The sequence below is a fragment of the Centruroides vittatus genome, unplaced genomic scaffold, assembly GCF_030686945.1.
Source record: "Centruroides vittatus isolate TY-2023 unplaced genomic scaffold, ASM3068694v2 contig_728, whole genome shotgun sequence".
NCBI classification, from domain to species: domain Eukaryota; kingdom Metazoa; phylum Arthropoda; class Arachnida; order Scorpiones; family Buthidae; genus Centruroides; species Centruroides vittatus.
Window position 1 is genome coordinate 18,758 of NW_027122465.1, and position 14,525 is coordinate 33,282.

The window sequence follows — 14,525 nt, forward strand, 5'->3', positions numbered from 1 at the left end:
ATTAAGTTTTGGTGATTAAAGGTCAACGAGATGGGGAGATAAAGGAGGTCGTATCTCATATCTCGAGTAGAGTCGGACTTGATGATGATTTTACTCGTTATTAGCATTTAAAAATTTTTTATAAAACCAATCCATATCTTCAAAATTAAGCATTTTGCCATTTTATAATAATTAAAAGTATAAAAAGTAAATAAAATTTTAAATAAAATATCATAACAGATGGCGCTATCGAAATGTTAAATGTTGCGGGGAAAGTTAAAAAACTCGTTGATGGACTTTTTTTTACAATAAGATAACGCAAAACGTTAAAAGTGAAAAGAAAAAAATTTTTTATTTAACTGTGGAATTAGGCGACATATCGTATTTATTATCTTCCCTTTCGTGTTTAATAACACATCAATTTTACAATACTTTAGCTTGTTTTCATGGAAGGAATACAATTTCCTCTAACAACAAAATTGGATTCTTTCTGTTTCTGTGTACAACTTCTGTACAAAATTTTCAATATTAAATTTCCATTTTTTCATGCGTTGTCAACTCGTTTTTATTTATTTTGTAGACCTCTTCACTGATTTCTTTAGTTAAATAATTATCCACTGTTCTAAATCAAAGGATGGAACGTTTGATAGATTTTCCCCAATCTGTAAAATCTCGTAAAATTTCGTTTAAATTCATATTCTTTGTGTTTTCCGTTATTTTTGAAGACCAGAAATGAAAATGAACGAAATGAATTTATAAGATTATTATTACCTTGCAAACTGCCAAAATCAGGTTTACAGAACCTTTTTCTAAAAATTGTGCAGTAATTTTAAATTTCTTGACAATAGAAAACTTGTAAAATTAACAAGTGTTTTCGATATTCAGAAGTTTTAGCGATACCGTGCATTATATTTTTGTAATCGATATTACTGAAGACAGCTTACAGCTATATAGTACATTATATGGCTGTAAAGAACAGCAATATAATGTACTATATTGTCATAATTTTTGAATTCACTTTCCTGCAATAAGAAATTCTGCAGAATAACATAGTAAACCTTCTTTGTAGAGCGCTATAAGTTGTCTGTACATACATGTATACAGTACATTACCATACATCACCATTTCATGCAGAATTGATTGCATTCTATAAAGAACAAAAATAGCTCGTTCTCGCATTATCGGTCAAATTTTCTGTGAAGTATTTGTTTATATTCAACGAATTTATGAACCAACTGGATAATTGTGAATTTTACAAAGGTTGTTTCTAACAGGATAAGGAGACGTGCCATACCTCTCGTGTCAGTCATATTTTGGAGATAGGATCACATCTTGTTCAGTCAACGCCTCTAGAATTATCATGTTTTAAGAAATTTTCCAACGTTAAACATTTTTTAAGCAGTTCTGTTGAAGTACTTTTTTTGTAATTCATATATATTTAAAAGAAAACCAAATTTTTCATTGATTGCAGATATTTACTCGAATTTTTCATCAACACATGCAATTGCAGTATTAATAACTGAAAAATAGATTTTTGTTTAAAATTTGAAATACAGTAGAGAGTCGTTAATCCGAATCAATTGGGGACAGGGGTTGTTCGGATTAGTGATTTGTTCGGATAACCGATTGTGTACGAAAAAATATATTAATCTGTTCGATGTTCAAATTTTTCTCCCTTGCGTGTCGCTTCGTGTTGAATTTTCGTCGATTTTAAGCCTAACGAAAATTTTTATAAAAAAAAAATCCTCGATTATTATTAACTCTTTCCGCCCTGTGGGCACTAAGAGGGCCTCTTTTAGTAGGCACATTATGGGTTTGGCCAGGCCCACAATGGGGCGACCGGGTGGTGAGGGACGGGGCCCGCCATATCCGAACGGACCACCCCCCGAAAAATTCCTGGGGATTATTCTACCCGTTCGGATTCGATCCCGGGTCCCCCAGAGCGGTAGGCTGCCACCTTTACCGCTCGGCCATCCAGCCAATAATCGAGGCTATCGTATCGTTAAAAATTATTTCTTTATTTTGTACAAACAAAATAAATATATTGAAGAATATAAAAACATGAAAATTATACTTTAGAAGTAAATCTAGTATCAAAAACATTCGATTCAGCACGACATAGTCCGACTGAAAATCGTTCGGATAACCGGCGATTCGGATTACCGGGGTTCGGATTAACGACTCTCTACTGTATTCCCATAAAGAATTTCTAGAATCAAATTTTTATGATGCAAATCCTTAACTGAGTTAACGAGAGAATATCAAATGTGCACACGCTAAGAGGTTGAACAAAGGCTCACACCTATCTTTAATCCAGATTTAAAGTGATTTGAACGGAAAAATATGACTTTGAAGTCTGAGAGCTTGTGACGTTGTTTCAAAATTCGACGCGTTTAAATTTTATTGTAGTCATTAAATTGAATTTGAGACATTTGTTTTACAACCGAATTATTGACGACCTGGCCACCGTAGTCGCCAACAATTCAATTGTCAATGCCCTTGTATTTACCTCTCGCCAGTACACTGGCGAGGGGTAGATACAAAAACAAATTGCTCCCAGATGTATACAACTCATTTTCAAACATTTTGGGTATTTTGTTAAGATTTTTTTTATGTATCTGGAAACGTTAGCTTGGCAGTAACTTAAGAACTTGATATTTTATGTTTTATTAGTCTTCTTTCTCAGAATACGTAAATTATTACAATACTAAATATATTTATTAATAAAATTAAAATAATATTTGTTTAATATTAAATTAAACAGTATTTTGCTAGAATTAAAAAAAATCGAAAAGGTTTAACGATCTATCTTTTCTTTGAGTAAGATTGGCGACCCTAGGCAATTGTCTAGATACAACCACTCCCGACTTGGAAGATCACTCATATGCTACGTTGACTCATCTCATCAGACCAAACTAATTATCCATTTTCTATCTTTTTGGCATCATTTCTCATCACGTTGATTTTATTAGGCAAAACTGGCATCAATTGTAGTGAACTGGTGTTTTCTATCAAACATCTATCTAATTCAATATTACTTGTTATTATTCTGTAAACATTTTCCAACAGCATATGAATTTCTTGAGAGTTTAAATTGTAAAAAATGTTTATTATAATTTACATTTATTTATATAATTCATTTTGTGATATTTAGAAATTATTATACTGAGTTTGAAATTGAAGTAATTAATATAAATAACAATATTAACTAATGAAATATATCAACATCATAAAATAGAATAAATTACGAATGCAAAAAGTTCAGATTTCTGTAAAAATATTCATTTATAATTCTAGTTTTTCATTGAAGTTCTTGAAGTCATCTAAAATCATATCTGAAGCTTTTTCGCCAATCATAATTGCAGCAGCGTTGATATGACCAGAGATCATTGTAGGTATAATTGAAGCATCGACCACACGTAGTCCATTAACACCTTTAACCCTGTTATTAATTTAAATATATATATATATGAATTACTATATAACAACATAAAATATAAATTTTAAATTATATTACTGAATACAATACTGACTAATCGAAGCAAGTAATCTCAACCAGATTTAATAAGAAAGATAGTTTTACTTTCTGAGAAATGGCCATATACAAAGAAAAAAAAAATACTGTAATGATTTTATAACAAAAAAAAGTAAGCAATTGTAGGGGAGCGATACTATAAAAATGTTCAAAATGTGTTTTGCTTATAAACTTAGAGAACAAAACTGATGATAACTTTGAGTAATGAACAAACCCAATTCCCGATTTACTATATGTATATAATAGCAAGCAGCATTAAAAAGTTAATTTAATATTTATTCCTATATATGTATTAAATATTACTTAATGTAAATATACAATGAACTTACATAATGTATTAAATCGGCGACTTTGATGTTGTAAATAAAAAAGAAAAACTAAAGGATGTAATATCCAAAACTGTTATACATGTAACCTAAATTTATCTTTGTATACTAGTACATTTATCAATTAACAGGACTTATTATACTGGATAATAAGTCCTGTTAATAGATAAATGTACTGTGATAAAGGACACAAAGGCATAATAATTGTTATACATGTAGCTTTGCTTATCTGCATCCATAATTTTCCAGTATAATAGTCCTGTTAATTGATAAATGTACTAGTATACAAAGATAAATTTAGGTTATGATAAAGGACACAAAGGCATAATAATTGTTATACATGTAGCTTTGCTTTATATGTACAGTACTGTACAAACAGATTATCAGGTCTTACGTTTTTCTTTTGTCTGTCTTCTTTTTTCTCCTCTTTATAAACAAATGAACTGATTATTTAGATACTTATAATGGGGTCATGCAATCCTTCCAATTAAAAAGTCACAAGTTCACCAAATATCGAGTTAATAGTCAAAATTTTACATATTTATCTTTACTACTCTTTACTAGACTTGTTCTATTCTAAAAGTTATTGGAACTTTCATTTTTGTAATCATTTCATATACATTGTATAGAAAAACACGATTGTTTTACAAAAGTTATTATTTTCGATTTTAGAGAGTAATGCAAATTACGATCTCATCAGTTATATAGTTACAGACTACTATATAGCCGAGAATATAGAAATTTACACGTTAAGGAATACGGCTACTTCGAAATTCGAATTGAAAATTCTGTCCGAACTGTAATATGCGTACGTAAACTCGTTCGTTTAGATCGAAGTGCCTTCATGCTGTAAGAGAACAATAGATAGAGAACAACTCTAATCTATTCAACGTGGCTTTACTTTAACAGTACAGTGGAACCTGTCTTAACAAGCACCTCGCACAACGAGTATTTCGCTTAACGAGCAAAACAAATTGTAAAAATTTGCCTCGCTTAATGAGCGATATTTCGCATAACGAGTGGTGGGGAGAGGGGAAGTCCCGAATTGTGCACATGCGGCATGTTCCATCAGTCTGTGTTTCGCTCTCCTTCCACTAGCATCTTAGTGATGCGTGCGATCACATATTTTTCCAAACTTGTGTTCACACGTATTACTTACAAACATCAACAACCGCGGCTGGATGGCCGAGCGGTTAAGGATAGCAGCCTGCCGCCCTGGGGGGCCCGGGATCGAATCCAGACGGATCGAAAAATTCCCAGGAATTTTTCGGGGGGTGGTCCGTCCGAATATGTCGGTCCCCGTTTCTCACCACCCGGCCGACCCATTGTGGGCCTGGCGGAACCCATAATGGGCTTGCTATAAGAGGCCCTCTTAGTGCCCACTGGGCGGAAAGAGTTACAAAAAAAAACATCAGCAACCGTAGCCCGTTATATAATAAACACGCCAAACGATATGCCAAATTCTTGGGTCATTAAATTTAATGACCAATTCCACATAAAATTTTAGAAATGTCTGAATTAAAAATTAACTATTTATAATTATTAAATTTAATACGAGATGGAAACATAACTGCCTACCTCTAGTCAAATTAATTAATTTCTAATATTTAATTATAGCCTTTACATAACCCAAGAATTTGGCATATCGTTTGGAGTGTTTATCAAACATATTAGCCGTGATTTTTTTTTTCGTTTCTGCAAATCAAATTTTCATTCCAGGATGGTTCATTCCGCGCTAGAAGAAATGATGATGATGATGATTCACGCTCCTTAACAGTGTATATTGTACAATTTTTTTGAATAAACGTTATACATAAAACATTTGAACATTTTTTCGGTGTGGAACGCATTATCGTATTTTACATTAATTTCTATGAAAAAGAAATGTTTCGCTTAACGAGTATTTCGCATTACGAGCAAGTCTCTGAAACGAATTATGCTCGTTAAGTGAGGTTCCACTGTATATTATTATTATTAATTATTAATCCATGAAAATAGCCTTCTTTGTATTTTTTTTTTTAACTCTTTCCGCCCTGTGGGCACTAAGAGGGCCTCTTTTAGTAGGCCCATTATGGATTCGGCCAGGCCCACAATGGGGCGACCGGGTGGTGAGGGACGGGGCCCGACATATCCGAACGGATTACCCCCCGAAAAAATCCTGGGGATTATTCGACCCGTTCAGATTCGATCCCGGGTTCCCCAGAACGGTAGGCTGCCACCTTTACCGCTCGGCCATCCGGCCGTCGCCTTCTTTGTACCTATCCGTATTCCGTTTACTTAACAGATTACATCAGTTAACATTTAATATATTGTACAGAAATATGTAAATCTCGGATAATTCGAAGTATCGAATATTTCGTCCCCTGCATTTTGAACTAATACGAGAATCTAAACTAACGTCTTGTATTTAAAAACAATTCATAGAATATTGAAGTGTAATATCATATTATTTTTTAATTTAGAAAATTTACAATTGGTACTATACAATATAGCTATCATTTCAGTCTATATTTTCAAAGTGACAATATGTTAAAGCTAGATCAGTGTAAATTACTTATTATAATTAATTATTAATAAAAGTTACCTTAGACGGGGATCCACTACAGTACTTTTGTCACGGATGTTTCCCATTTTACAAGTGCCGACAGGATGATATGATGTTTGCGTGATAGTCTGGCTAGCACATGCCAAATATTCATCCGAAAACTGCTTATATTGTTCACAACCAGGAATAATGGCATCTATTGCTTTGGTACCAATTTTCTTCATTGCGGAAGTCGAAAAAAGATCCAGACAAATTTTTGTGCCTATACATTTAAAATTTTTCATTTTTAATTTGATATTTTTTGTAAAAACTTTCTTAAATAACAATACTTATAAACTGTTTCAAATATTTCTCTAACAACAAATTCAATTATAAATTAATTATCTCAATTTTCCAGAATTTATTTTCAATAAAATTAAAATATTTAAGGTTTATATACTATTAGTTTTTTCATCTAATAAAATTGATTTTAATTAAATGTAAAAATTCTAATGATTATACAGTTTATTGCTTAAGTTCAGATAACATTTCGATCTGCTGTTAGCAAACGGGTAAGCATTTAATTTCAATCTATTTGTATGTAATCATAACTATTTAAAAATTAAAACTTGCATATAGAAATTTTAGAGATATTTCTTAATTACAGTATTAACTCGTCCACGGACGGCAACTCATAGACATACAATATACAGTATAGCATCGATTATCCGACCCCAGATCAACCGTCACATCGGTTAACCGACCGCATTCTAGTTGGCAAATTCAAGTGTCCAATAGTGATGTGGCGCTACAATATTTGACTATGTCTTGGCTACTTTAATATTATTTTTGTTAAATCTTTGCGTGTTTTAGCTGGCAACACTTGCTCGACCATGAAAAGGAGGCCAGTATTTAAACCAGGCTTAATTTTCTATTTTACTTTATTTTTGTATTTATTTTGTGCAAAATAAAGAAATAATTTTTAATGATACAATAGCGACAATTATTATTATAAAAAAATTGTTAGGCTTAACATCGATGAAAATTCAACGCAAAGTAGGTTAACAGCGATATACTTATGTACTAATTACATGGGATATACTAATTTACTATACAAATAATGTATTTTTTCATACTTTTCGGTTATCCGTTTTTTCAGTTATCCGACCAACCCTAGTCCCCAATTGAGTCGGATAATCGATGGTCTACTGTATATGTATATATATATATATATATATATACAGCAACACAACCACAAACCAGCATATATTCAATGCCGTAACAATCTTTTTTTGTCTGCCATGTGCTAGAAATGACACATGACTCCCTCTAATAGGCGAATGTCTATACAGTTCTGTTTTAAATTAATATCGTAATTATATTTGATAGATCTTTCAAATATATGAAAGAGATTATAGAAATATTATTAAAATGTCATTAGTGTTGGTTATTATAGTTTTATAAAATATTAAAATAATACCTTCAACCAAAACTTTAAGGTCATCTGGATGAGAAAAGTAATTGGGATCAATAATGGGATGATCATAAGGATTAGCCGAATTTAATCGAACTTCTCCTTTGCTTTTAGGTCTTTGTAGAAGAGGTGAACACGAGATTGTATGGTTATTAACATAAGGGAGAATGTATTCTTTCAGTACCTAAAAATTAAGAATTACAATCAGATTAAAATAAAGCACAAACAATCGATGAAACGTTTGATGTATTAGCCTAAACCTTAAGAAATTTACACAAATATTAGTATATTTATTAATTATAATGGTTACTGAAATAAGAAATATTCATTCCAACTTATTCGATAAGACAAGCTAAGTTATATTAAGTCGGTATGTCATATAGGAATTTTATACGATACCTATATGAATTTATTTATGATACTTATAAAGTGTTTTATTGGAGAAATTAATTGATAGAAATAAATTAAGATTTTAATGCAACTCTGATTTCTGTCTCAAAGATACACGAATACTTGGACTTTGTTTATAAATAAACAATTACTGTATTCATTTATTAAACAATTAACTTATCCAAATAAATCTAATAAAAGTTACAAAAAGTCCAGTGTAAAAAAAAAAAAAAAACATTTTAAGGACTGGATTTTAAATACCTGATCTGATAAACCAACAGCGTTTTTAAAAGTAGTTCCTCCATCGGTAGCTAAAGAGATTATTCCTAATACCAATTCTATATCTGGCCAATCTTCTATTTTATTATATTTTGTATTCACAAAGCCAACAGTGTCGTATCCTGCTAAAGTACTTAATATTCCTGTAAAAATAAATAATATTTTACTTAGACCTAATGATTTGCTATTTACAGTCTTTCCATTTTGAAATATATAAATTATTGTGTTATTTTCAAACATTTTTATAAATAAATAATTAATAAATTTAAATAATTTAATCTCTCATAAAAAATTATTTTGTAATAATTTTAAACGATGAAAAATTATAAGTATTATAAATCTTGATTGTGTTTTATTTAAATGTTGATGTAAGATCTGGCCATTTAGTCAAGATATTAATTATTTGTTTGTGTTTTAGTAGAAGTTCTCTCTAGATTTAATAATATTTATTTAAATATTGATATATATGTTATATAGTGCATTTATGAAAATTATTCGCTTAAAACATAAAATGAATATAAGGTGAAGGTTTGACTTCAAATAAAATTTTGTTTTTATTTTAGAATATAGTTTTTAACTCAAATTAATTTACTTGTGTTTGATATTAAAAGATTTGCTTGACGATACGATTAAAATTAAACGTTAAGTGTTATTTATAAAGATAAATAACTTAAGTTAGAGAAATTAATTGTCTAATAGAAGTTTTAATCATGGAGTTTAAAAAAACTCAGAAATATTTCGAATCTAAGCTCATCATCTAAAATCATTGCTTTTCTATACGGTCGGATGGCCGAAGAGTTAAGTTGTCAGCCACCGCTCTGGGGAAACGGGATCGAAATCTGACAAGCAATTCCAGTAATTTTTGATAGGAGATATTTCCCAGGTATGTCGGGCTACTTCCCTCACAACCCGGTCGCCTCTATTGTGGCCTGGCCAAATCTCCGATGAGTATGAATTGAAAGGTCCTCTCAGAATCCACAGAGCAGAAAGAGCAAAAAATAGGAAGAACAAAGTTTGTTTAAAGTATATGCATTTTATCTCGTGTCTGATTTGATGAATGTACGAAAAATCATTTAAAATGGAAATGTTGAAATGTTTAAAAAAATAATTTCTGTTTCATTTTGCAGACATTCATCGTACAATACGTATCGATGGATAGGTTACCTTTGTTTTCTTTTAAATATGATAAAACATCGTCTACTTTTATTCTAGATGTTAAAAGAGTTTCCTGTGTTTCTACGGTAGCGATCATGGCTAAGGTGAACACATGATCCTGGAGGTTTTTTCCTACAGGAAGATCGGAAACCACAGGAATCTGAAATTTAATATTACATTTACTATACGTAGTACATTGTAAACTTTCAATTTTGTTTGAAGAGTTTTAAGTTAGTAATTTTACCTGAAGCTTTTCTAGTTCTTCCTTTGGTCCAATACCGGACAGCATCAATAACTGAGGAGAATTTATTGCTCCTGCAGACAGTATAACTTCTCTACGAACTGAAACGGTTATAGTTTTGCCATCGTAATCGAATGTCACACCAGTTGCACGTTTATTATTATCAAAGTTGATCTAAAATACAGTATAACATCTTACTTATCATTAACGCACATGATTTATTCTTATCTAATTCATGTGTTAAATTAAAACCCATAATCATTGTAAAATTTAACATATTTTTAATTGCCTAATATAAGGCAATTAAAAATATGTTAAATTTGGACAAAAACTGCCATCTGCATCTTACAGACGAAGTTGTGATTTTACATAGGCTAGTGAATTACGCAAATTGGCATTCCGTAGACTACAGGTAATATCTACCTAGCTCAAGTCTTGAATAAAAATGTTAATAATTTATTTGAACAATATAGTTACTAGTTAAGTAAATACTTTTGTTACGAATGCAGAAGTACGAATGTGTAAATTTCTTCTTCCAACTATAGGATCTAAAAATGCTTTCTTTGTACTGCATCGTCTTCCATCTCTTATTGTTCCTTGAAATTCGGAAAATACTAAAAATATAGGACAAACTTCATATTAAATTACATTTAAAAATAATTATTTATAATAGTTAGAAATAAACGAAATCATTAGTTCACAATATTTAATATTAATTGCATAATTTTTCATAAATAATTGTTATTTGGAGGAAATGATATAATTATCAAATTTTTATAATATATAGTTTTTTTAATTTTGTAAAACTTATAGAAAATTGATTTTTTTGTATGTTAACTTTGTTGATATCAATACTTCCATCTAATACGTTATGTAGTATATTTGGTAAAAAAAACAAGTTTTAAAAAATTGATACTGTATTTTAAGGAAATAATCAGTAATTCGCGGTATCAACACAACTTAATAGGAAGATTTTTAGTACACCTTTTTGAGATACTCCGTTGTAATCTCCAGTGGGATAACCGAGTTCTTTTCCAGCTTCCAACATGGCCTTATTTATAGGGTTTTTGTACGATGGCTTATCAACTGTTAATTCACCTCCTGTTCCATGATAATCTGAAAAGAAATTTAAAGAAACAAATGTAGAAATTTAACAACGATAATGCTAAATTTCTAAACAATTTTCCTTCGTTTATTATAGATATTTCACTTGTAAAATCGAATAAAAATTATTTAGTTGATTACATACCTTTTTCGGTTATTTCTGGAACTCTATTGTCCTCCGATTTTTTAAAATAAGGTAAGACATCATCGAAACTCCATCCTGTTGCTCCGTCTTCAGCCCATTGATCGTAATCTCTCTTATTACCCCTCACATAAACCATAGAATTGAGAACGCTACTTCCTCCCAGTACTTTTCCTCTTGGCCAGTTACTCCGCTGTTTTCAAATAAAATTATTATACGTAAATGTAATAAATATACTTTTATAATATAATATTATAGAATTTTAATTTTTCTATAGAATTAAAAATTTTAATAACCAATATAGAAATTTAATAAAAAGCTAATTAGTGTACAGTACTTGTTCATTATATCCCCGACAAGAATTTTTTTGTCTGGTTGTTCTGTATTTCCAATCGTATTTCGTTTTTTGCAGGTGTATGGGGAAAGGAATAGCTTCCGAAATGAAATTAGGAAGTTCTCCAGCTTCTAAAAGCAGAACTTTTATATTTTCATCTTTAGATAATCTGTTTGCGACGACGGATCCCGCAGATCCACTTCCCACTAGAATAAAGAAAACAATTGATTAATTTACGTAAGATACCAGATAATTGGAAAGTTGTTCTACGATTTTAAAACAAATCGGATTGATTAAAATATTAATGACAATTTTATATACGTTATAAAATTATTAAATATTTAATATATTTAATATATAATAATCCGTGGTATCTGGATTCACAGGTTGTTTATATATAATACAGGATGAACGGCCGTGTGATGAGGGACGGTGCCAAACATATCTTAGACAGACCACTCCCGAAAAATTGTTGTTGATTTCGACTTGCCTGGATTCAATGCAGAATCCCTCAGGGCCATCCTGCCTTTCATGATCATGGTATGTTGATCTCTTGATATAACATGATGTTCAGCCAAATTTAATTTAATAAATGTTAAACTTAACTAGCATTGTTACTATCATCAGAGAGGTCATGGATATTTCGTTGTTCCAAACAGCTACTCCAGAAAACTAGAGGCGTTAGTAAACAACAATTTAAGAAGTCCCAGACAAGAATGCAAAAATTGTCACACAAGACTGCAGAGGTATAAAAATACTGTCGTAATAAATGCAGGGTGTTGCAGCGGAGTAAAAGGTAAAAAGGGAACTACTTGGTTGGGACAGAGAGTTTAATCTACGCTGTATAGAGTAGACATACGTGACATATCAAAAAACGAAAGGAAATAAGGTACAAAGTACAAGAATCTTCTTATATAAAAAAAGGTCTAGACGTCACCTAGAATGTCCCTAGAAGAGTGTCATGATACTCTCACTAACAAATACCAAATAATTATAGATGTGACTATTGTCGTACATAAGTCTTTAAGTGAAAACAGGAGTGCCAAAGCCTAGCCAATGAGCGGTAATACCCGACGTTCCCGATCGATGGATAGCATTGGCAATTGATTAATAAAAATTTTTAAAATAACTTGTATATTAAGTAAATAAAACTGAATTGTATAGAACACTTTAAACTTATATTTTACTAATAAAGTTTTGATGTTTGTATAAATCTGAATGTGTTATTTTAGTTTTTTCTTAGATTCATGGCATTACCCTACTTTCTCCTATCTGTAATTCAATTTAATACCAATAGTTTAGTGTCCGTATCAAGTTAACGCTAAGATTTCTAGTTAGCACAGTTGTGTAGTTAATATTCAAATTCTAAACTTACTTTTCAAATAAAAGAGAATAAATATTAAGATATTATTTCTGTAATTTTGACATTTAAAATGTTAATATAAAATTCTCATATCGGGCAATATTTCCTTATGCAGTTATGTTTTGAAAAATTAAGTAGTTAAATTTAAATAGAGAAGAATCAGCACCGCTTATTATATATTTTGTCAACGTGGACATTAATTATTAATAGGACAATTATACTGGTTTTAAGCTTTTACGCAAGAATTGAGGAAAAAGTTAGGGCTATTTATCCAACGCCTTAAAATTTAGTCTGTTATATAGAAAACATGGCAATGAAATGCATATGCAAATTAAAATTTAATTTAATGAACGGTGAAAGTGTTTTTTGTTTTACTGATTTTATTCATATATTTTTATGACACTCGGAGAGAGACAGTCTCTGCAATTTTGATTGGTCTGAGCGTCATTTCATCTCTTTCCGATCATATAACAGTTATGTTTGCCAATATGTGGTAATTTCATCATTTAAAAAAAAAATAAATTTATTTTAAAAGTCTATTTTTCTTTTAATATGACTATATTGAAGGATTATCATTAATACTTATGCCGGTAAGAAATACCAGTACAATATTAAGTTTCTTTAATATGTTTAATTAATGTTTAGTACAAACGTATACGAAATTAAATTTTCAAGTTAAATATAGAACTTACCAATCACGTAATCATACTGATCACGAAACTCCGAAGTAACAGCTAATATTAACGGGGAAAAAAAAATTAATTGAAAGGGTAACATTTCTTATTCCGTCAATTAATTATTTCTGGGTAATTTATATTATATATTTATCTGCTTTTATCGAAATTATCTTGAAAGGTCAAACTTAGAGCTATTTTATCGTTAGATTGTGGTAAAACCCAATTAAAAGATTTAGTTTTATCTCTTTTATCGAAATAATTAAGTTAATGCTAAGAAACCGATAGGGTTTTACTCAGTTCAAATTATAATAATTATCACAATTTCTAAAATAAAATTATCATCATTTAGAATTAAACTAAAACGATTAGAAAGAAAACCTTATTATCTCTAAAACGTTTAAATCACATTTTTTCAAGTGTCGTTTAAAAATTATAAAGTTTAGTTTTTGAAGTATAGAAACGAAAACATTAAATATCAAAATCGGGGCCTATGACATTATTCATTGCAAGGTTACCACCAGGGCCGGATTTACATAAGGACATTTTGCGGGGGCCCCCGCAAAACTATGTTTAAACATAATTTTTTTTTCTATTACTGTGACAGCCTAGTGTGGTCTAATCATGAAAGCCACAGGCAAAGTAAACCAAACCCGGGAAAAACCTATGAAACATCGGAAAATTTCGGGAAAAAAATTTTACATAGGTATTTTTCAATTAAATTAAAATAATTAGTTTTACACAATAATATATATGTAAGTTTACAATAACCTTATTTTTAAATGAAATTTACAACTTCCTAGTTGAAATCTAGTTGAAAGTACAGTATTTTGTGTAAATTTTCTAAATCATCAAATTTGCCTACTCTTAAAGAGGGCCCCCACCGGAATTTGTGCCCAGGGCCCCTGGATTGGTAAATCCGGCCCTGGTTACCACATTAAAATCTCATCGACAATTACGATTTATTAAAATGATTTATAGCCTCTTGGATCTTGGAAGTTAGAA

The 14,525-nt window shown here is 30.5% G+C and overlaps 1 protein-coding gene across 2 annotated transcripts; it reads right to left on the bottom strand.

The window, feature by feature from the left end:
• Positions 1-314: 314 nt before the first annotated feature.
• On the bottom strand, positions 315-13,643 carry LOC136980868 (glucose dehydrogenase [FAD, quinone]-like). Of its 2 annotated transcripts, XM_067277067.1 has the most exons (12): positions 13,539-13,643; positions 11,487-11,689; positions 11,153-11,342; positions 10,888-11,019; positions 10,396-10,517; positions 9,907-10,077; positions 9,672-9,822; positions 8,490-8,650; positions 7,845-8,022; positions 6,425-6,647; positions 3,245-3,421; positions 315-477 (listed from the first exon to the last, which is right to left on the bottom strand). In XM_067277067.1, exons 1-11 carry the CDS (start codon positions 13,621-13,623, stop codon positions 3,265-3,267), a joined length of 1,773 nt encoding a protein of 590 aa, XP_067133168.1. In that variant the 5' UTR covers positions 13,624-13,643; the 3' UTR covers positions 315-477; positions 3,245-3,264. The 2 variants fall into 2 exon arrangements, with proteins under 2 accessions (XP_067133168.1, XP_067133167.1); XM_067277066.1 differs by lacking the exon at positions 315-477 and having other exon boundaries at positions 3,240-3,421.
• Between the last annotated feature and the right edge of the window lie 882 nt (positions 13,644-14,525).